Source organism: Piliocolobus tephrosceles, chromosome 14 (assembly GCF_002776525.5).
Source record: "Piliocolobus tephrosceles isolate RC106 chromosome 14, ASM277652v3, whole genome shotgun sequence".
NCBI lineage: Eukaryota > Metazoa > Chordata > Mammalia > Primates > Cercopithecidae > Piliocolobus > Piliocolobus tephrosceles.
The window spans coordinates 95,452,360-95,476,153 of NC_045447.1; the positions used below are offsets into that span (position 1 = coordinate 95,452,360).

Sequence of the window (23,794 nt, forward strand, 5' to 3'; positions counted from 1 at the left end):
TGAATCTTGTGAAAACAGCCTATGGAAAGGCTGGGAGAAAAATTTCCCATTCTGGCAGGAGAGTCACTGATATTTTTCTGACTATGTCAAGAAGCTATCCCCAAAGTTCTCACAATTACGTAAGGCAAGCCACTTAATAACCTGCTTTTGAATAGCTGTCAGTTGCCAATGTAAAGAACCATATTTACCACAACACAACAAAATTTCTGTTCAAATCAAATCAAAGGTTTATTTCCACACATTTGTGTATCTCCCTACCAAACTTAAAGAAATCACACATGCATCATGGACTTCAGTCAATCCTAACCCCATTCCCAGTCAATTTGGGTAAAGACAGAAGCAGAAAGGAAAGGAAAAGGGAAAGTGATCGGTTTAATATTTTTGTAGCTTGTGATGATATTAGCTCACTGGTGATTTATCTTAATGTTTTCCTGCTCCCAGGAGTGGAGAGAAAGATCAGCAACAAAATCCATTCAGTACTTTTCCTTTTTTTTTGAAATGGAGTTTCGCTCTTGTTGCCCAGGGTGGAGTGCAATGGCGCAATCCCAACTCACTGCAACCTCTGCCTCCCGGGTTCGAGCGATTCTCCTTCCTTAGCCCCCCGAGTAGCTGGGATTACAGACATGCACCACCATGCCCAGCTAATTTTGTATTTTTAGTAGAGACGAGGTTTCTCCATGTTGGTCAGGCTGGTCTCGAACTCCCGACCTCAGGTGATCCACCTGCCTCAGCCTCCCAAAGTGCTCGGATTACAGACGTGAGCCACCGCACCCAGCCCATTCACTATTTTTCTTAGTGAGCCATTCAACCAAGCACCTCACCCTCAGAAATGTGTTCAGTTGTGGCTACCAGGAACGCTTCCTTCAGCTGCTGATGGTAAGAGGAATGTGCCTGGCAAGGACAGTACGGCCATGGTGGTGAGCTCCTCATACCTGTGTGTTGCCTTAGATTTCTCTTACCACAAAGGCAGGTCTGTGCTAAAAAAAGTATAATTTATATATTCTGTACCACCATTAATAGGTAGCAATTGATATTTACTAAGTGCAAATCATCCATCGAGGTTTAAAACTTAAAGCAGAAAACTTCTAATAGATTTACTTTAAATGATTTAAGTCTAATGTCAGTAGAGGAGGCCATAGTAGAGAGCATTCTGAATTGTATTCACTTTAACAAAAGACGGCCGGAAAGGCTAAAACTCATCTAAAATTCATGTGAGTGATCTGGCATCTCTACATGGGAAAGGCCCAGGCTGGAGTGCAGTAATTCACAGGAATGATCAACGCACACCACAGCCTCGAACTCCTGGTCTCAAGGGATCCTTCTGCCTCAGCCTCCTGAGTAGCTGAGACTACAGGCGTGTGCCACTGCACTCAGCTTCTTTTCCTTCGTTGAGTCCTTTCTGCTACGAATGTGTCCACGTTACTAAGAAATAATCATCCTTTGTTGAAATACTCAATTGAATTATGGCTGTGATGACACATTAGTATCTCACTTACCTGTGGAGGATTCTGCTTCACAGATGCGAGCAACAGCATAGAGTTTTTAATTATTTAGATGTGTACATTAGAATTTTCTAAATATTACATACTAAAAATCCATGTTGTCTAAAAGTGAAAACATCTAAAATGGATACAAGCCGGGCACAGTGGCTCACGCCTGTAATCCCAACAGTTTGGGAGGCCAAGGCGGGAGGATTGCTTGAATGCAGGAGTTCAAGACCAGACTGGGCAACATAATGAGACCCTGTCTCTAAAAAAATAGAAAATATTAGCCAGGCGTGGTGGTGTGTGCCTGTCTTCTCAGCTACTCGAGAGGCCAAGATGGAATGATTGCTTGAGCCCAGGAGCTCAAGGCTGAAGTGAGCTGTGACTGCATCACTGTACTCCAGCCTGAGTGACAGAGTGAGACCCTGTCTAAAGTAAAATAAAATAACAAAATAAAATGAAATGGATATAAATTAGCAGACAAGATGACCAAGTTTTTAGGCACTAACAGAGATTTTCAGAAAAAAGGACAACACTAATATTTATGTTCTGTAAACTGAAGGTACAGGAGGTGTGCATCTTCCAAATCTCTGAGTACGTGGTTACCTTGCTGCTAAGTACAGGTCCAGAAATGAGAAAGATAAACATGGTAGATGAGGAGTTTTGCACACGGACAAAGTGGATAGCACAAAAAGCAATAAAAAGCGCCTGGGCCATATTCCTGAATTATAATTTGTTTGAGAAAATGCTAGAAGGACAGGCATCTTGGCTAGGTGTATTCTATTTTATTCACTCTTCAAATAAAGGAGTCTTTCCAGCCCAGTGATATGTCATGGGATTGTACAAATTGGCATTTGCGGATATCAAAAGGATGCCTGCCACCTAGAGAGACACGGGAGTTTGCCATCAGCTGCTGGCTGTCAGCGGCCTTTCTGATCTTGTTTCCATGGAAATTGACATTAGATAGGTGAGGGGGAGGGGAGAGTTATGGATTGCGTTTTTATTTCATTATTTCAAATAAGATGTTTGAATCCTTTACCTTCTTTGCACCCATCTGAAACCGGTTTCCCTGACAACGGCATCAGGGATGCTGCCCTCCCAAGAGCTGAGAGCAAGAACTCTTACTTCGCTGGTCTCAGATGACAGCATTGAAGAGGACAATCAGCCCCGGCTGCAACTCCCTCAATCAGCAGAAGAGGGGGTCAAGAAGAAAAGGAATTGGAAGTGACCTGAAACTTTCTAAGAAGGTTAAAAGAAATACAACAAGGTTTCCTTTATTTCAAAAACTAGTCTTTCAAGTAAAACAAATACACAGGTTACGAGGCCTGGCTCAGACCTTAAAAACTGCCATCATGCGGATAACTACCTATTCCAGCTGGTCCTCACAGCTCCTCTCTCTGTGGCTTGGACCACCTGATCGTGCGCTAAGACATCATGCTCACTTTTCTTAGATAGAAAAAAAGAAAGGAAAATTCCAGACAAGGGCTCATTAGGTCATTTTCTTTCCCCACCAATCAATGTTCTTCACACTGAGGGATTTGCTTTCCAAGGAACTACAGTTGTTTTTCAAGGATTTTCACTGCAGAGGGTATGCTAAATGCAGAATGTGGTGGCACTGTCTGCTTAAAAAAATAATACTATACAAGAAACCATAAGGGAAAGAAAAGAGTGGCCATTAAAGTAAACTATTAAGAATGGTTGCACTCTACATTCCAAATGTGAAGTTATGTATCAGGGCTATTACAATGGCAGAGAGCTGTGCAGTGGATTCAGTAGAATGGCCATGTAAATTGAAAAGCAAACTAATGTCTCTTAAAGCCTGGAAACCACAGGAGGAATTTGCTCCCAAGTGGAAAACTCCAGGCAATCAACCAATGAATCACTCACGCAAAGAACAAGAGCTTTGTCTTTCTCGACTGTCTTTTATGCAGGACATGGGTCACTTCACACAACATCAGAAGAAATCTAGAAGGGCACAGGCTTTGGCATAGGCCGTGCTTGGGTGTTGATGGTTTCTATAATGAAAAGGGAAACAGTTTGTTCCTTTTCTTTAATTTTGCCGTATAAAACATTCTTAGGAAAGGCTATACCAAAAATGCTTGATAAATAGAAAACTCTTGATTGAGATGCCTGTGTCGGGCAGAGGTAACAAATTTTACTTCTACGTAAGCCAACAACAGAAATGGAAAATAGGCTTATGATATAGTCACACTATGATGTAGCAAGCCCATTCTTGTGATTAATGCAAGGTAATGGTTCATGAGAATAAAAAGAAAGTTCTATAGATGGAGACTTTAATACAGTATTAGTTATTAGAGCTAAAATAACCATGCAAGGCCAAGCACAGTGGCTTGCACCTGTAATCCCAGCACTTTGGGAGGCCAAGATGGGCGGATGTCTTGAGCCCACGAGTTCAAGACCAGCTTGGCCAACATGGTAAAACCCTGTCTCTACTAAAAATACAAAAAAATTAGCCAGCCATGATGGTGTGCACCTCATAGTCCCAGCTACCCAGGAGGCTGAGATGGGAGGATCACTTGAGCCCAGAAAGGTGAGGCTGCAATGAGCTGAGATTGTGACACTGCACTCCAGCCTGGGTAACAGAGTGAGACCATCTCAAGGAAAAACAAAACAAAACCATGCAAAATGGCAGTAGTCTAATAAATGGCATTGTATTATTTGATGGGGTCAATAAAAAGTACAGAAGACTATGCAGAAATAAAGGGGGAAATTTTGTGATAGCAAATGGAATGAGTGTTGTGCTTACATATGTATGCATGTATGAAGAAACAGATGTAAGGGAAATACACCAAAAATAGAAATACTAGGATGGAAGAGTTTTGTTTTTGTTTTGAAACAGGATCTCACTGTCACCCAGGCTGAAGTATAGTGGTGCAATCTTGGCTCACTGCAACTTCCACCTCCCAGGCACAAGCCATCCTCCCACCTCAGCCTCCTTAAGAGCTGGGACTACAGGTACCCACTACCACGTCTGGCTAATTTTTGTAGAGATGGGGTTTCACCATGGTGCCCAGGCTGGTCTCAAACTCCTGAGTTCACGCAATCCGCCCAACTTGGCCTGCCAAAGTGCTGAGATTACAGGCGTGAGCCAAAAGACTATGCAGAAATAAAGGGGAAAAAATTTGTGATAGCTAGTGAGAGCAGAACACAAAATGGTGGTGTGTTTACATATGTCTGCATGCATATACAAATAAATGTAAGGGAAATGCACCAAAAATAGAGATATTTTTGCCTGGCAGTTTTGTTTTTTAATGCTTTGTAGCCTTTTCCTCCAACAATATATAAAATAAGGCAATAAACTCAATGTTTGGGCCCTTCCTGCCTCACTTTTGCAAGTGGATTTGCACATTGGCTATTGCTTACTTCATCAGTTCGTGGCATGTAAGGTGGGTCATTACAATGCTTACTTCTCTAACTAGACTTAGCATAAGGAAAACAGGACAAATAGTAGCGTATCCTATGCACAGCAAAGGAAATGACCACTTACATCAAGAAATTGCTGAAAACCTAACAATTAACAGGAACATACAACAGATGGAAACTGTGCAAGCCTTAACAGAGCTCACTCATTTTGAGGGAAATTAATATAAGTAAGTCTAGCCTTTAAATTGCAAAAGATAAATGCCACTTACACTTTAAGGGGTATTGAAACATGCATTTTCTTTCTATGGAAAATGGTCTGAACAATCACTGTTCTAGGATAATGAGGGATACCCTCAAAACCTAGTAACTTACTAGGTAGCCCATTTAATGACACCATCAGCATCTTTTTTTTAGAGTTGAGAGAAGCTATCCACAGATTGGGCAAACATAAGGTGATCATATCAGGACTCACACAAGTCAGCTGTAGCCCTACAATCCAGGCATGCTGCAAAGCTTTACAAGTTTCTTCAAACATCACCTTTTCTGAAGGTAACATTTGAATTAGTTTTTTTCTAGGAAAAGACACCCGGAAGGTCCTGGGTGTTGAGGCCTGACTTCCCAGTCACCACCTTAAACAAACTAAACAAGCATTGCTGACTGTACTAGTTACACTTTGTACAAGCTTTTGTTAAAGTCTACCCATTTATTCACCACTCAAGGCAGTCCCAAGTAACAACCAGCTGGGAAGGTCCAGTGGCCAGTCAAACTGGGCCCAATGTGGCAACTTCTCAAGGAAATGCATGACTAGCCCCCATGTTAAATTCTCAAAATGCAGTACCTTGTTTAATTCTGTTAACAGCTCTGTGAGGTATACACTTTTATTCCAATCTTGCAGCTGAAGATCCTGAGAAGGGCTGAGGAAGTTGCTCAAGGATATACAAAAAAGGTAAATACGTACCACACCTGCCATTTGTGCCTGATCTGGAGTTGATTACAAATGCAGTGTCCTTCTTAACACACCACAGTGCCCATGGCATATTACTCATACAACTACAGAAGATCTTTTTAAATAATACTAATACAGGAGTAGGTTCTAGATCCCCGCTCTTAATTTGTTAAGGTTTATCATCATGGGGGTTTCTAAATTACCCCTTTGCAGCAAGCAAATGGTAACAATGAAAAATAATTATCATGATCCTGGAAAACTATAGATTCTTAATACTGAAAATAGAACACACAAGTATATATGATAGAAACCGATCAAGAAAATTAGGCATTCACATTGTCTAAAAGAAGCTATCAAGAATCTATGAAAGCTTTTCTAGGAATTCTTAATAGGACAGACATCCACTGTTCTTAAGGATGGTGTTAGACAGCCTATGAACTGACTTCAGGATCCTTTAGAAAATAACGAATGAAAGCTAGAACAAAACTAGATGGGAACATGAGATATTTATTGCCTATCGTTAGGAAATACTTTCCTAGAGTAAGAACATTAATGAGGTTGACCTGAAAAAAGCAGCCATTGCCATGCTTTGCTAGAGACAGAATACACAAGCCCAATATTTCTGGAAAGCAATTTGGCAGTTTATAATAACAAAGATCTGAAATATCTTATCTTTTGATGTGGTAATTCAACTTCTTAGGATTAATCCCAAGGAAAGGAGCAGAAATTAGGAGAGAAAATTATATATGAACATTTTCTTTATAAGGATTGTAATATCTTAATGTTTAAAATGGCCTACATACCTAACAAATGAGAAATGGGCAAATTATAATATACCCAACACTGTAAATTTTAAGTAATAAAAAAAAAGGGAGAAGCAGGTTATAAAACCTCATGGACAAGAAGGTAGAACAGAATTTAAACTTTGGAATCTGAACATCTGAGTTAAAATGTGAAGCCACAATCTGCTGTGTGATCTCAAGCAAATTAATCTCTGTGCCTTGGTTTCCTCATCTGTTAAATAAGCATGAACCCAGTAAGGACCTCACTGGGCTTTTGTGAAGGTTCAGTGAGATAACACAAAGTGCTTACCTCTCCTTTGGTAAGTAGCAAACACATTATTAATCATCTGTATTATATTTGGCATGATTGGCATAAAAAAGAGTACTTCCAGCCGGGTGTGGTGGCTCACGCCTGTAATCCCAGTGCTTTGGGAGGCCAAGGTGGGTGGATCACTTGAGGTCAGGAGTTTGAGATCAGCCCGGCCAATATAGCAAAACCCCGTCTCTACTAAATATACAAAAATTAGCTGGGTGTGGTGGCACACTCCTGTAATCCCAGCTACTGGAAAGGCTGAGGCACGAGAATCACTTGAACCTGGGAGGCGGAGATTGCAGTGAGCCTAGATCGTGCCACTGCAGTCCAGCCTGGGCGACAGAGTGAGACTTTGTCACTTAAAAAAAAAAAAACCAAAACTGCTGGCGCGGTGGCTCGCGCCTATAATCCCCGCACTTTGGGAGGCCGAGGCGGGCGGATCACGAGGTCAGGAGACCGAGAACATCCTGGCTAACGCGGTGAAACCCCGTGTCTACTAAAAATACAAAAAAAACAAAAAAACAAAAAAAAATTAGCCGGGGGTGGTGGCGGGCCCCTGTAGTCCCAGCGACTCGGGAGACTGAGGTAGGAGAATGGCGTGAACCCGGGAGGCGGAGCTTGCAGTGAGCCAAGATCGCACCACTGCACTCCAGCCTGGGCGACAGAGCGAGACTCTCTCTCAAAAAAAAAAAAAAGAACAGAACAGTTTCTAGGTGAAACAATTACAGTGGGTTTTAATTTTCTTCTTTTCCAGATTGATAATCAGGTGTGTGAACTTTCTGATTTTCTTAAAAGTATCAATAAAAACAAAGCGGACTGTTTTTTATTATGTATATGAGCACATTCAGTAATTACATGCAAGAACATCTGGAAGCCCTTGGCACATTGCCTGGCATACAATAGTGCTTCCACTTGTTGGAATAGCACCATTGGGTGTTCTAACCAAGGGTCAGCAATGCCAAAGTGTAATTCACATCCAAGCCTGCTGAGAGTTGCCTGCCCCATCATTCCTGTTGGTTTCCTTAGGGCCATGCCTCACCACATCCCCTCTACCATCATCAGCAGATTCTTTCCCAGCTTCCCTCTTTGGAGTAACTCCATCTTAGTCACCAGCCCAGTGACCACCCTGCTGAAGTCAAATGGCTGATTGACTGAATCTAATCTACTTTGAAGGACAACACTCTGTAAAGTCAGCAGCTTCCTGTTTTACACAGTTATGTATTCCAGTTTTCAAGGAATGATTTCTAACTCTGCATCACCACTCCAGTTAAACACCATGTACATTCTTGTGGCCTCCACATTAGTTCCTTGTGATATGTTTTCCAAACCTTTGCAGACTCACACTGATTTATGTCTAAGCAAGAAGCAACATTTTTAAGAACTCAGTTATTGTAGGGTTATTACAGTACTCTGCTTCAAAAGTTAGTTTTGGGCAAAGAGACAAAGAACAGATGTCAAGCAACTTCAAAACAGCCTTACACTTTATTGCCATCTTCCTTTTCATCTTCAGCCTCAAACTCTCAAATACTGAGAGGGTTCCAGTCTTCAGGAAGTTATTAATATACTCTCACAGTGTATTAAATCGATGGCTCTGTTGAAAAGATTATGCCGGATCAGTAGTTCTCAAAGTGTGGTCCCCAGTCCAGCAGTCTCAGGACCACCTAGGAACTCGCTTTAGAAATGCAAATTCTCGGGTCCCAACATGGCCTACTGAATCAGAAACTCTGAGACCAGGGTCCACAAATCTGAATTTTAACTAGTGATGCTGATGCAGACAAAAGTTTGACAACTTCTCCAGAAACGTGAACCTGATTAAGAACAAAATATTTAACTGTTTATTAAGTGCTAATTTAAAATATGCAGGCAAATAAGTTTTGGATATCTGGATAGTAAACTCCCCAGGTTAGAAAAAGACCCTTGGTATGAGCTTCATCTTGCGCAAGGAAGCCTGAAATTGTGGTGATTTGATGATGTCACTGCCACGTGAAGAGCGGACATCCTTGAGAAGTAAACAATCCACACACCCGAGCAGAGTATGAAATGTCACCACTCAACTTCCTCGCCATGGGGACAGTCTCTTGATGGAATTAAACAACCTGCTGAAATTAAGAATCTGATACCTTTCTCTGATCTGTTGGAAAATCTGGGGAAAGTCAAAACTATTAGCAAAAGTGTAATCAAAAAAATCCCCATATGGGCTGGGCATGGTGGCTCACTCCTGAAATCCCAGCACTTTGGGAGGCCAAGGGAGGCAGATTACCTTGGTCAGGAGTTCAAGACCAGCCTGGCCAACATGGTGAAACCCCACCTCTACAAAACATACAGTAAAAATAAAACTCCCCGTGTGAATGTTCTCAGCTTTGGGGCAGCTGCTATTTAGCAGTCATATCTTAAAAGAGTTGGTTCATCAAAATCCCATCCATCAGCCACCACAAAAATTAGAATTTATGTCAAACTCCTACCCTACCACCTCACAAATAACAGAAACTTAATAAGTGGTAATTATATTGATGCAATATTTTGTCCTTATTATAAAATAGGTGCTAGAAACATCTAGTTATGAAAAAAGTATTACAAAACCAATCTCACTAGGATTTTGATTTTTCAAGCCAATTCCATAGAAGAGTTACATGGTAGAAACGTACATGTGAGGTATGAGTGAAGACTCTGAGTGATTTAAAAAACCAAGATTAAATACATATGATTTGTTGGTAAAGAACGAGGAAAACAAATATTTGCACAAATTAGGTTATAAATTAGTGAACACAAACATATCTATACACCTAATATTACATAGGAGTGCTACTTAAGGGAACGGTGCAAATTATAAATCTTTAAAATGAAATGAGGAGGGAATTTGGAGAGCTGGGGGGAAAACAAAAGTCACAGCCCACTCAGCCGGGCGCGGCAGCTCACACCTGTAATCCCAGCACTTTGGGAGGCCGAGGCGGGTGGATCACGAGGTCAGGAGATCGAGATCATCCTGGCTGACGCTGTGAAACCCCGACTCTACTAAAAAATACAAAAAAATTAGCCAGGTGTGGCAGTGGGCACCTGTAGTCCCAGCTACTCAGGAGGCTGAGGCAGGAGAATAGAGTGAACCCGGGAGGCAGCAGTGAGCCAAGATCGCGCCACTGCACTCCAGCCTGGGCGACAGAGCAAGACTCCGTCTCAAAAAAAACAAAAAAATCACAGCCCACTCTATGAAATGGGAAAGAACACAGACAAGGCTCATGGCAGAACCTGCATTTGGTCTGCCCTATGAGGCCACGGGGACACAGCTTCCCTGACCCTTGGTTATATGAGGATAATGATAACCACCTTCTGACATTTTTCTATGCAAAACCGCCACATAGCTCTTGGCACATGGTGACCGAAGAACCTGAATTTGTTGAAACTTACTTTGTAACCCATATTCAGGGCAAAAGGTATATAAATATTTGGCTTACTGGGTCTCAACAATCACATGATTACAATCTCTTGAGGGACAGGAGTGGTGACTCCTACCGTCACAGCATAGGAAGAAATTGCTCTCCCACTTGTACTCGCATTTGTGAGACAGTCGCCACTCACAACCCTGTTCTCATCCCTACCGCCATCCTCCAGACCCTGAAAGGTAGACACAAGTTTTACTGTTCCCATTTTCCAAGTGGGAGACACTCAATTGTCTGGGCAATTTGCCTAAGACTCTAACCCTTCTACAGCTGGGCTTGCACTAGTCATCTCCAGGACTCTTGCCACCAACACAGTCAGAGTCTTTTCCAACGTCAAATAGAAATGGTTTTGTCAGATTCAAGATGATCTATGAGTTGATAAAGTTTCAGAAAAATCCCATTACAGAAAGAATGTCAGAAGTTTGGGAACTATAAAGTATGAGGGAAAAAGAAGGGAGAAAATCCACTAACAGAAAACAGGAGTCTCTCTTTAACCCACACACAAGCATCCCCCTTTTCCACAGGTATATGGCTGCAAAGCAAGACATCGCATTTCCAGTCTCCCTTGTGGCCACCATGTGACAAACTCCCTGCCGATGGACTGGCAAATCAAAGTGATGGAACAAGTTCTAGTCACCTGCTTAAAAGCACATCCCTTTCCCTGGACTTTTGCCCTTTCCCAGCCGCTGGCTGGAAGTGGTGGCAACCAGAGAGGCCTTTGTGGCCTGGGTCCCTGGGTCGCAGGTGGGAGGGACACAAACTCTTATGGTCTTTAAGCTACTTCATTGTTGGTATTAGAGAAAATAGGAAAGTAAGGTGGGGAGGGAGAAAGAACAGAAAAGATAAACACTCCACTAACAAGTCATCTGAGTCCATCAGATAGAAACCTATTTTGTTATACTAGGAAGGAATGATAGCAACATCAGCTTCAATAATTGGGGGTTTGCCATTCACTTAATGAGAAGTGAAAATATTTAACTCAGTACATAAACTTTTTTTTTTTTTTGGCAAAAAGCAAACAAAGTAATGTTTTTGAATATATAAAGAACAAGGTCTTGGTAACAAATGGAAAATATTAAGACAAACTGCCAACAACTCGCTGGATCATAAGAAAACAAGGACATTAAAAATTCCTTAGGTGCTATTTTTAAACAGCCAGGAACACTGCCTTAAAATTATCAGCTATTATTTTATAAAATAATAGAAAATAATAGTATATAAAAATGAGCCATGTAGCTTTTTCAGGAGGAAACATGGATGGTAACTTATTAAAAGCCCAGGGTTACAGATTTCATCTAATCAAATTAGTAAAACCATGTCCACAAAGATAAAGACCAAAGACTAATGATAGATAATAATGGCCAGAGCTACGGGGAGGGCCTTAATGAGAAGAATGGGGAGAAGTGCTGGGTATGGTTGGCTTAACTAAATTAGTATAATAGACCAAGTAAGTACTAATGAAGACAAAACCAGCTGGCTTTCCACCTTTTACAGGTTAATGAACTCTGCAGCTTTCTATGTATCATAGATCATAATGCAAAACCCAAGTGAAGCTTGTGAAGAGAGAGAATACAGATTTGAAACTATTGGGACCAGCATGTAGTTGGTCATGCCTTTAATCCTAGCACTTTGGGAGACCAAGGCAGGAGGATCACTTGAGGCCAGGAGGTCGAGACCAGCCTGGGCAACAAAGTGAGACTCTGCCTCTACAAAAAATGAAAATGAAAAAAAAAAAAAAAAAAAAATTAGCCCGGCTATTCGGGAGGCTGAAGTGGGAGGATTGCTTAAGCCCAGGAGCTCAAGGCTGCAGTGAGATGTGATCATGCATTCCAACCTGGGTAACAAACAGAGTGTGAACCCAAATCTTTAAACAAAAAAAGAGAGAGAGAACGAAAGAAATAAAAAGAGAAAGGGAAAAGAAAGAAAAGATTGGGCCTTCCTAGAAAAAGGAATATTTTGCCTTCCAATGAATCACCAGAAAAAAGCACGAGTTTTAATTTGTGACCTTGAATCACAACAGTATCATAACAAAAGAACAAATCTTGATGAAGTAATTTTACCTTCCTAAAGAAAACTGTCATTAGTAAACCTTCAATGACTCACAATTCCTAGTCTTAAGTTCCCAGTAACTCAAGCTTGTGAAGGATTAGGTTCTAATGCAACGGGAGCCTACCACCAAATATATTTATAAAATAAGCAGTACAATTCAAAACTTCCTCTACAAATGTAAAATCTTTGCTTATAAAACCCACATTGATGATCCCAAAGCTATAATAAAAAACAAGAAAGAAAAGGAAAACCACTTATTGGTACTAAAGCCTTTACTGTAATAAACCAAATATATTTACAATTTATACAAATGTTTAACCTTCAACAAAAATACAAAAAAACATTTCACAAGATGCAAAACCAGGAAACAAGTTCATTGGAGACACCACTGCTCTACAAAGGACGGAAAGTGAGGTGAACTGCAAGGAACAGGAAAGGTAATCTCACACTTGGGCAAGGCGTGATCCCCAGATCACCCAGAAAAGAAAGAATGGGCTGTCATGTGAGTCGGCCGATTCCGTTCCTCAATCCCACAACCCATGGCCCCTCTGTCTGCTTGGCCTTGGTGCTCCATTTGGTCTATGTAGACAGGTGACTTTCTGCTGATGGACTTGTCGCCTCCTCTTTGTAGACTCAAAGTAGTTTCGTGTCAAGGTTTGGAAACAGGTGTTTGATTTCTTTTTTTCTCTTTTAAAGTTACAACTTTTCTATTTCTACAAATTCGAAACATTTTGGCCCAATTCAACTATAAACGTTAAACCACATAATGTTTTCAGTAGATGACTTCATAGACTGTAGCCTTCTTGTCCCCTGAGCCAGTGACTATGTACTTATCATCCACAGAGATGTCACAGCTAAGCACTGACGAGGACTCTTTGGACTGGAAGAGAAAACAATGGACACGTGTTTAATGTGGAACAACGGAACTCAGAGGCCCCGCTCCCTCTGAGGCACCTTCACTCCTGGTTTCAAAGGCAACACTGGGGTCAAATTGTGGATCTAGGTGAGGAGCACTTACTCACCTGGAATATGCTGGCTCCATAGGGGGTCCGCCAAGCATTGAGGAGGTTATCTTTTCCAGTACTCACAAACCATTTACCTAGAATTAGCAAAGGAACATCTAGTTTTCACAAGGTTAAAATTCCTACTATACAATTAGCAACTTGGACTTAATCAAACTAAGAACATTTTTAATGTATGAACCACCATGCCCTAAGGGACTGGTCCATGACATGAACAGTGGTTTGAAATCTGGGCTCCTCAGTGATTTATCAGTGTGATCTTGGGTATAATCTAAGAGGTGTCAGCCTCCTTCGTCACTGGATACAGGACTAGTAGCATCATATCCAACACAGGGTAACCCTCAAATATAGAATCAATGAAGAATGTCTTCTATTTTAGTCAGTCTCCCCATGATAAAATGGGAGTAGATAGGATTAAACATCCAACTTAAGTAAAATGCCAGTCACATCGTATAGGACGAAGAAAAATGCTCAATATGTGATAGGCACTCATCCATCCATCCATCCATCCATCCATCCATTCATCCGTCCGTCTGTCCACCCATCTCTGCATCCTGTAAACAGGTATCTGCCCATCTGCAGTGCACAAGAAGGGTCTGCACATGAACTTCTTCCCTCTTCAATCTCACTGTAGAGTGTGACTAAGTGTCTGCGTACATCTAAATATCCGCTTCTCTGACCCTGGATTCCTCATCACGGACAGCTCATGACTTCCACTGCCCCTGCCCCATTCTTCAGTAAATTCCCACCCACCCCTCTACAGAGTGGAAACTCGTTGTCGTCTCCCAACCCCCACTGAAACAAACCTGTGTCCAAACCTTGTATTAGGCAACACATTGCCTGCTGACTTTTCTCAAATTAGCAAAACAAACTGAAACAGACATTGTTGTGCTCTGAAGGGCATATTAAAACAATAGAATTATTGCATCCAGCTGCTCAGAGAACAACACTGTTTCCAGATATGATCTCTACCATATTTTTTTAAGAAGCATTTTCCATTTGGGCCATCAACGACTGCCAGTTTCCTTTCGGCTGAACTCACCACAGTAAGCAAATTTCAGGGACAGCACGCAGCTCTCGTGCAGGTGCAACTGGTACTTGTCGGGCTTGTTCACGTGCAGCACCTCCACGTTGCTGCTCTCCATGCCCACTGCCAGCCACTCCCCGGTGGGGCAGTAGCCCAGGGAGAAGATCTGCAAGGAGCAGGACAGGCTCACTCATGATTCCGCCTGATACACTTAGGAAGGGAAGACGCAATGTGAAAGGAGGGGAAAGAGCAAGAATAGGCGGAGGTAATCATCCGAATCCAGACTGTGGGGAGGGCCACAGGGCAAGTGATCTAATGCAGATGAACCAAGTGTCAAAACCTTTAGGAAACTGGAAACATCTGAACCCCTCTGTCCTTTGGGATAAAATTAAGAAATGATTCCTAATAATAATGGCATTCGTGTGTACGTTTTAAAGGAGGCCTTACCTTTTCGAGACAGTAATTGAAATACAATCATATATCACCTATCGAGGCAGATGTGTTCTGAGAAATGTGTCGTTAGGTGACTTTATTTTTTTATTTATTTATTTTTATATTTTTATTTTTTTATTTTTTTCGAGATGGAGTTTTGCTCTGTCACCCAGGCCAGAGTGCAGTGGCACGATCTCAGCTCACTGCAACCCCCGCCTCCTAGGTTCAAGTGGTTCTCCTGCCTCAGCCTCCTGACTAGCTGGGACTCCAGACATGAGCCACCACGCCTGGCTAATTTTTGTATTTTTAGTAGAGACGGGGTTTCACCATATTGGCCAGGCTGATCTCGAACTCCTGACCCCTGGATCCAACCACCTCTACCTCCCAGAGTGCTGCAATTACAGGCATGAGCCACTGCGCCCAGTCTTTTAATTTCTTTATTTTTTGAGACGGAGTCGCTCTGTCATCCAGGCTGGAGTGCAGTGGTACGATCTGGGCTCACTGCAAGCTCTGCCTCCCATGTTCACGCCATTCTCCTGCCTTAGCCTCCTGAGTTGCTGGGACTACAGGCGCCCACCACCACGGCCGGCTAATTTTTTGTATTTTTAGTAGAGACGGAGTTTCACCATGTTAGCCAGGATGGTCTCGATCTCCTGACCTTGTGATCCGCCCACCTCGGCCTCCCAAAGTGTTGGGATTACAGGCGTGAGCCACTGCGCCTGGCCTCGTTAGGTTACTTTATTGTGTGAACTTCACAGAGTGCACTTACACACACCTAGATGGGGGAGCCTATCACTCGTAGGCTACAAGCCTGCACGGCATGCTACTGTACTGAGTACTGTAGGCAACTGTAGCATAATGGGAAGTATTTGTACATTCAGATATATCTAAACATTGAAAAGGTATAGAAAAATATGGTATTATAATCTTAAGGGATCACTGTCACATATGAGGTCTGTCCTTGACCAAAAGGTTATATGGTGCATGCATGACTGTGCTTATGGATAAAATGATATGCTATCTGGAATTTACTTTAAAATAATCCAGTGTTTGGGGATGGGGACGAGAGTTATCACACGGCCAAATAACTTAAAGCTGAGCGATGGGCATGTGGCGTTTACTGTACAATTCTCTGTACTTTCATAACTGCTTGGACATTTGCTGTACTCATATGTATTTGAGAATTTCTCTAAGAAGTTTGAAAAAAAAAACAAAAAAGGCAGACCAAAAATTGTATCCTACTTATGCTGGGAAAGAGGGAAAACAGCAAGACTCTAAGAAACTCAACAAAATGTTAACCGGAATATGAAATTTAGAAGTATATATGCTTGTTTTCTGTTTCTGTCCTAGTTTTCTGAGTAGAATTATTTTTATTACAAAACAAGGTAAAAAAAAAAAAAAAAAAAAAAAAAAAACACATGCCAAGTCATGACCAAAGCAACAATTCTACCACCAGAAAGCATTTAAAACGGCAAACACTGTTTTTTCCAAAACAAGTCTACATTCAGACACTGGACATCAAAATATTTTTCACAATCTACAAAGCTGCCATTTATATATTATTTCAAAAGTCTGCAAATCTAGTCAGCCACAAGTTCATTTTTTAAAGGATGAGGAATAAAATGGGTATCACTGAGGTATCTCTGCAATTTTTAAAGCTCTCTGGTGCAGGGGAAATAAATGAATTTTCAGAGGAGCTGTGACGTCTCTCTACTCCTAGTGACATTCTGCAGATTTCTCAAGCTCTATTTATTTGGGAATCAAAAAATCATCTCCTACTCCTACATTAGATGGTGAGAATACGTACCACCGATCAAACAGTGCCGAAGGAAAACTATCTATTCCTCATCGTACAAATCCCTTAAACAAACTCATATATAAATGTAACAGCGAACACCCCTTAACCTACAGGATTCTAAAAACCACTCTCGGAGTTTTGGGGAAGGTAGCGGGGAGGGTCGTGAAGGAGGAGGTGGTGGTCGTTGTTTTTAAATTAGTTATCTCAAATTCAGCCCTGCCTGTTTGTCCAGCCACTGACATCCTAGGGTAGTGAGGGAGGGTGTGGGGAGGACTTCCCAGACTCTGGGGCAAGCGGAAGCCACTCAGTCACCTGGGAGGTGAAGTCGTGCTGCTGCAGCTGCCGCCCTTCGCGCAGGTCCCAGGACCTGACCGTGTTGTCCAAACCACCCGTCCAGAGCTTGGTGCCATCATTAGAAATGTCAATACAGCTGGCTCCGTCTGTGTGGCCCTGGAATTGCCTGATAAAACAAACCAGATTGAATAATGATTTCCTGCCAGAGCTCAAGGTAAACACTGTTGTGTTGTTAGTTTTGGACCCTGTGTGTGCATGTGTGTGTGTCATCCCGCCAGTGTCTGCTGATGTGCAAGATCAAACTAACCTTCCCCCGAGGAGGAGGGGACACAGCACCTGCTGATTGTCTTTCCTTTTTTTCATGATCCAGGTGCTAAAGAAATGGAATATGCCACTGCAGGTCACTACCCAGAAGTTAAATACACTACTCTGACAAATCCGTCTGCAAGCTAAAATTCTTGCCAGCTCTGGAAAAGTGTTTAATTGTTAAATAGAAAATAAAAGACAAAGCACACAAAATCCCAATTGTATTCCTTACAGAAAGATAAAGGTCTGTTCTTTAATCGTGCAGGCCTGAATCCATGAGAGAAAGAAATGGGGACGTTACAAGCACAGAGTGGACAGAAGCATTCCTGTTTCCATGAGTGGATCAACACAGCAATGCCCTACGTGCCAACAGAGCATGAGCTCATGTATTTACTTAACCTTGCTTTCTGTGTTAGAAAGAGCCCTGCATTGGGAAATCTGGACTTGCAGAGACAAAGGGTCACGCATGCCGGCCTCCTGACCTCACAGGCATTGGGCAGAGACAGAGGTAATTGTCATGGGCACCTCAGCAAGACTCTGCCTCCAAGCTGAGCACAAAGTTGTTCTTTAAAGCAGAACCTTGTGCTTCATTCAAAAATCGCCACCAGAAACAATCAGCCAACAGGGATCTGCTGAGCACAGATGCTGTGCAAGGCAATGAGCAGAGCGGCTGAGGGGAGGTCAGTGTAAGCCCCAGCAGGGACGATGACCGTCCTGGACTCAGTTCTGCATGCTGAGAGGGAGCTGGTGGGGGAGCAGCCAGAAAAGGTGAACAAAGTCTAGACCCACCCTCGGAACCAGGCGGGATCCAGTAAAGAACTGCGTGGGAATTTCAACACCGAGAGGAAAGTTTCCATGCTGCTTCCTCCTCCAGGATCCCCACACCTTATCATTCCCACAGAGCTCCAAACTTTTAACCTGAGCTTGGATTTTAAAGAGTGCAAGGGAAGGAAAACGCACCACTACTGTCCTAAATTCTAAGCCAAGATGTGAACCATCACTTTAAACATCTTCTCTCTGCAGGCCATTCCCAACTTCTGCACTTTAGGATTCAGGCTGAGTCCTCTCTCCTCTACTGCGGCCGTGCAGGTGGACCTCAAGTGTTTCTGCTTGCTTCCCACACATCCCCACAGAACACCCAGGCCTGCAGCAGTCGTTGCGTCTCTTGGTGAAAGTCTTGCTTTTCTTCCCTTCAAACAGCTCTGGAAATCCAGTGATCTCTTGACCCTCTGACTTCTTTGGACCTTTCTAACTCATTAAACGCTGTTCCTCGTTGACTGAAAACACCTTCCTCTGCTGACATACAGTAGCTGACGGCTGCCCCCCATCCCTCTGCCCTCCCTCCATCCATATACTTCAGCATTACTCTCAGGCACATCCTATGACTGTTCAGAATGTGCTGGGTTACGGTGGATACAAAGACATGCAATAGGCTGTGCATGGCCCTGTTACACGCGGCAGCCACTAGCCACCTGTGGGCGGTCCAGAGAAAGATTTGTAAGATGCTACCCCATCCTATCCAACAGGTATTTACTCCCCAGGAGCCGGCACGGAGCAAGGGATCACAGCACAGAGAAGACAGCAGAATGCCTGGGCCCCAACTTGGCTCCACCACATCCGACTGTGCAACCTGAAGCCAGTAACTTACCCTCTCTGAGCCTCAGGCACTTCATCTATAAAATGGGGCAAATAGCAGGACAGTGTCATGAGGACTAAGTGGAGGAATATTTGAAAAGTGCTTGGAATTGATATTTTGAAAGTGCTACTCACGGAGTTTTAAAAAAAGAAAAAACAAGTCACTTTTGCTAGGATAAAAGGTTGAGAGGGCGTTCGGCTCTGGCTCCATTATTCCATTTTGCTCACCTACACTACTCAGCAAACGGAAGAGGAAAATAACTGCCGCACTGTCGCCCACACGCAGGGACCGGGCCCGGCTCAATGACACTTAATGGATTTCTACAGTGGAGGTTTGAAGACAGTGAGCTGTCATGATGACTGCGGGAGCCCGTGCCTTCTCTGTGCAGCACGAGAGGGGACTTACCAAACAAGCCATGGACCCCAAACTGCACCATCCGCAGGGACAGCTTCCCAGCGAAGATGAAACGAGTAAAACACATGCTTCATTTTACCTTTCATGTTTCATTCGTGCTTACTTTAAAAAGACTTTTTGAGAACAGTTCTGGTGTGAGCACTGACTTCTGAAGGGGGCATTTGGTGGGGAAGCTGAGGAGAGACACAAGGGTACCAGAACTGCAGCTGCTGCTAAGGTAACAGGGCCGATGCCAGGACGCGAGGCAAAACCCTGCGGGCTCCTGCGTGGAACCACCCCTGGGCAGGTCTCCTATTTCATTATTGAGATACTTTAAAACCATTTTGTGGGCGAAATTCATGGAATCTCCTCTTCTCATGTCTCCTTGTTGATTTTCTGTTATCTTTTATCAGTTGGTTCTTGTCTGCACCAAGTTCTAGCCAAAGCTCAAAACATCTAGTAGCAAGGGCCCTTTGTGCTGCCGTGTAATCCACCCTAGGCCACCCCTTGGCAAAAGCCAGAAGTATTTTTAGAACCAGTTTGGAGTCTGTATGTGGGCTGACATCCAGACTGCAGGATATGCAGACTATCTACAAGGAGATAGAACGTCTCGGTGACCCCAGGCATAGTAGCAAGACTGTAAGCCCCCCAAAGGCAGCAACACGGCTGTCTTTGTTCCCCCATCATCTAGCCCCACGCCTGGCATTCAAGAGGCTCTTACTGTGCGGGCTGCGGGCAGCCAGAGAGAAGCAGAGGTAACAGGCCCAGCTGCTCAAGAAGGGAACCCCTCCTTAGACGACCATCTTTGCTCACCTCACTAGTGTCTGGTTGTGCAGATCCCACACGGCGATGTTGCCATCGCTGCAGCATGAGAAGCAGACCTTGGAATCGGGGCTGATGGCCAGGGCGTAGCAGGCGGGGGCCGAGGACGTCAGCTCCGCCTTGATGCGTGGGGTCGGGGCTGCCAGGTCCCAAATGGACAAAGTACTGGCTTCCCCTCCCACTATGAGAGTGCAGCCATCAGGTAGCAATTTACAGGAACGGATATAATTGTCTCTGTTCTGTAAAATAAACATAATTCATTGCTAGAATGAATTACCGAGCAATCATAGCACCATGTTCTCTAATGGCTGTCTTGGTTTTTTGAGTTAAAGAGTGGCGTTTCACGGACACTCTAACAGAGCAAGAGATCTCTAGTCAAGATTGGGGTCCAAGCACAACTGTCTCCTTCAAAACAGTAAACAAAACAAATTCACAGGAGCTTAGATAACTGTTTCTGGTGTCCTGCATCACAGAGCTGAAACTCTCTAGGTATGAGGTACAGGTGTACACACAGTTCCCTGAGAAGAAACCACTTTTCCAAGCTAGTTTATACATCTGCCTCATCACCCTGCATCATTTACTGCTTGGAAACTGCAGCCCCCGCCCCCCCCGCCCCCCCGTCTATGTTTTGGTCTTCATTATGCTGAGCACATTACTTCATTAGTCAGAGGGATTCTTGCTAATAATTTACCAGAGCTGCTTTCTCAAGTTGTCATGTGGCTGCTATTATATTTAAGCCCCAATGCAAAGGCCAAAGAACCTGATAAAAGCAGGCACCTTGCCATCAAAACCAACACATATGAAGGGGGTGGGGGTGGGGAGCCCTCATATGATCAACGTGAAAGATGCAGATACGGCTAAAGTTTGCTTACATGCTTTTAACGATGGACTGTCTTTCAAAGATTAAAGAAACTTTAAACACATGACTTCAACAAAGGATATTCCTACTGCTATAGAATGTTGGGCCATATTTAAATACAAGTTTCATGAATGAAGACATTTTGAAGTTATTTGTGTTTTAAAAAAGGCACTAATCACTACTCTAAAAACAAGTTTGTGTTTCAAAACACTGCCACTCTGCTTTTCGGAAACACTCTCTCCAGAATCCTTACAATTTTCCAGGCAGGGAGTGGGTACACGGCACCATCTGCAACAGCAGAGTGCAGGCAGACCCCATGCCAGGGCAGGGCAGGGCAGGGCAGCTCGGAGTCTGCTTAAGGCCAGTGGTATGTGCTCTGTAAATCCTGGGGTTACGGTTTAGAGACTGGAACATGTCCCAACATGTTTTATGTCCCTGAAAAATGCAAAATGGTATTCTCAGGCTCTGAGCGGACACGGCTTAGGTACGCTGGGAAAGCATTCTCACCGCTCTATTTTGTTGATGGCTGCCCCTGGCCTATGCAGTGACAGCCTTTAACCCTTTCCTGAAGTGAAGGTCATAAAACCTAACCAGCCCTCTCAGGTCTCCCTTAAAAACACAGACCTTACCCTGTTCAGAATGGTTTTTATGCCATGTTATCAAATATTTACTATTCTATATTTATCTAAAGGCTATAGGGAAATTAAAAACTGAGTGGATGGCAGGGACCAGAGTCCAGGCCAAGCTGTGTTTTTGTCCATTAAATGGGAAACCCCCTTTTGTAATGTACATACACATGGAGAGCCTCTGCAAACCACTATAAAATATTTTTTAAATTTTTAATTTTTTAAAAAAATTTTTAATATTTAAAATTTTTTTAAAAAGAGATCCATCAACTCTGGGATGTAGCCAGTACAACAGCAACAAATGAAACCTTCGCATTTAAACGGGGAGCCGAGGGGGTTAAATACCCAACACAGGAAACAGAAGGGGCTTCTATTTCCTCCTAATGGGAATAAAACCCAGGCCCACACAGCTATTTCCTTATTGAATCTCCAGGGAGAAACTGCCCTTGTGCACCAGTTCCTGTCCACTCACCAGACAGTCGAGCTGGGAGACAGGACTCTTATTGCCAGGGTGGCTGATGTCCCAGACCTTGACGCAGCCCTTCCCACCCGTGTACACGTGTCTCGTGGGGTTGCTGATGGTCACCGCGCACACCACCTCCCCGTGGTTGAGGGTGTTGATCTGGCGAGCATGCCGGGGGATTCCGGGTCCGATGAGGGCGTCGGGGGGAAAGGGGACAGGCTGCATCTGACCGTCTGCGGTAACGTGGAAGGAGTACGCACTTTTGGAAAAACGAATGGAGAGAAGACAGAAAACACATTTACAGAGGAAGCAGGCATTACCTCGGCAATGTGCTATGACTACGAAAACGATGAAAAAAAGGAAAGATTCTCTTGTATATTTTCCTTTCAAACCAATACAAGTTGAAGTATTTACTGATGGTGCAAATTTAAAATAATTAATAGCAGAAATCTAGCGTGTACCAAATGACATATACATAGAACTGTATTTAAACATTTTTTAAGGTATTTAAATCGTTCCTATCCATTCTATAAAGCATTCCCTCAAATCTCCTTATAAAACACTTAACGCACTTCCAAATGAACATAAAATACCTCCTTCCATGTATCTTGTGTAATTTTACGATTTCTTAGTATAATTTCAAATGATTATTTTCCCTGCTAAAGATGAAGCCCTTAAGAACTAATAATAATTAAACAGAGTAGATAGTGTATTTCAATAGCAAAAACAACCCCCCCACCCCAAAAAACAGCTTTCTAAAAATACCAGTTTATGGTTTGGACTTCAACTTTCTTTTGCTTAAGGAAGAGAAAATAAGAGATTATTTTATATGGCTTTAAACAGGATTTTAGGTTTCCTACTCAACAATCTTCCTCGCCTACGTTGGTAAGGAACGCCATTATAAATAAACAAGGCAGCAAAGTGCCCAGCTAAAAAAACTACTCTTCCCCACCCTCCTTTAGCCCGGCGTGCCTATGTTCTGACCAATGAGGTCTAAGAAGAAGCTGCTGGATGGCATTTTGAGGAAGTTCTGAACTTGAAAGAGAGGAGAGGGATGGGGGATGTGGGAACTCTTCTGTAACTTTCCACTCTATTTTGCCTGGAACCCATAACTGCTCTAAAAAAATAAATAGGGAGGGAGTATACCTGCCCTCTTCTCTTCTTCCTTCCCACTGCCTGAGCTAAGAGGGATGACTGGTGCTCCTATGGCCCCTCTGGGCCACAGGTTGATTTCAAAGACAGAAATCAATTGCTGGATAGCAAAGAGGTGGAACCAACCCAAATGCCCATCAATGATACACTGGATAAAGAAAATGTTGCACATATACACCATGGAATACTATACAGCCATAAAAAAAGAGGATGAGTTCATGTCCTTTGCAGGGACATGGATGAAACTAGAAACCATCATTCTCAGCAAACTAACACAGGAACAGAAAACCCAATACCACATGTTTTCACTCATAAGTGGGAGTTGAACAATGAGATCACATGGACACAGGGCGGGGAACATCACACACTGGGGCCTGTCAGGAGGTGGGGGGCTAGGGGAGGGATAGCATTAGGAGAAATACCTAATGTAGGTGATGGGTTGATGGGTGCAGCAAACCACCATGGCACGTGTATACCTATGTAACAAACTTGCACATTCTGCATATGTATCCCAGAACTTAAAATGGAAGGAAGGAAGGAAGGAAGGAAGGAAGGAAGGAAGGAAGGAAGGA

At 43.1% G+C, this 23,794-nt stretch overlaps 1 protein-coding gene across 10 annotated transcripts in view; it reads right to left on the minus strand.

Annotated features, from left to right (window-relative positions):
• Nucleotides 1-12,646: 12,646 nt before the first annotated feature.
• TLE1 (TLE family member 1, transcriptional corepressor) overlaps nt 12,647-23,794 on the minus strand; it is a 105,166-nt gene continuing 94,018 nt past the window's right edge. For all 10 annotated transcript variants that reach the window (XM_023213351.1, XM_023213353.2, XM_023213358.2 and 7 more), the window contains 6 exons: nt 22,080-22,329; nt 20,114-20,361; nt 16,984-17,131; nt 14,457-14,607; nt 13,415-13,491; nt 12,647-13,272 (listed from right to left, as the gene is read on the minus strand). In XM_023213351.1, coding sequence (XP_023069119.1) covers nt 13,165-13,272; nt 13,415-13,491; nt 14,457-14,607; nt 16,984-17,131; nt 20,114-20,361; nt 22,080-22,329 — 982 coding nt within the window. In that variant the 3' untranslated portion in view covers nt 12,647-13,164. The remainder of the gene's footprint in view (nt 13,273-13,414; nt 13,492-14,456; nt 14,608-16,983; nt 17,132-20,113; nt 20,362-22,079; nt 22,330-23,794) is intronic.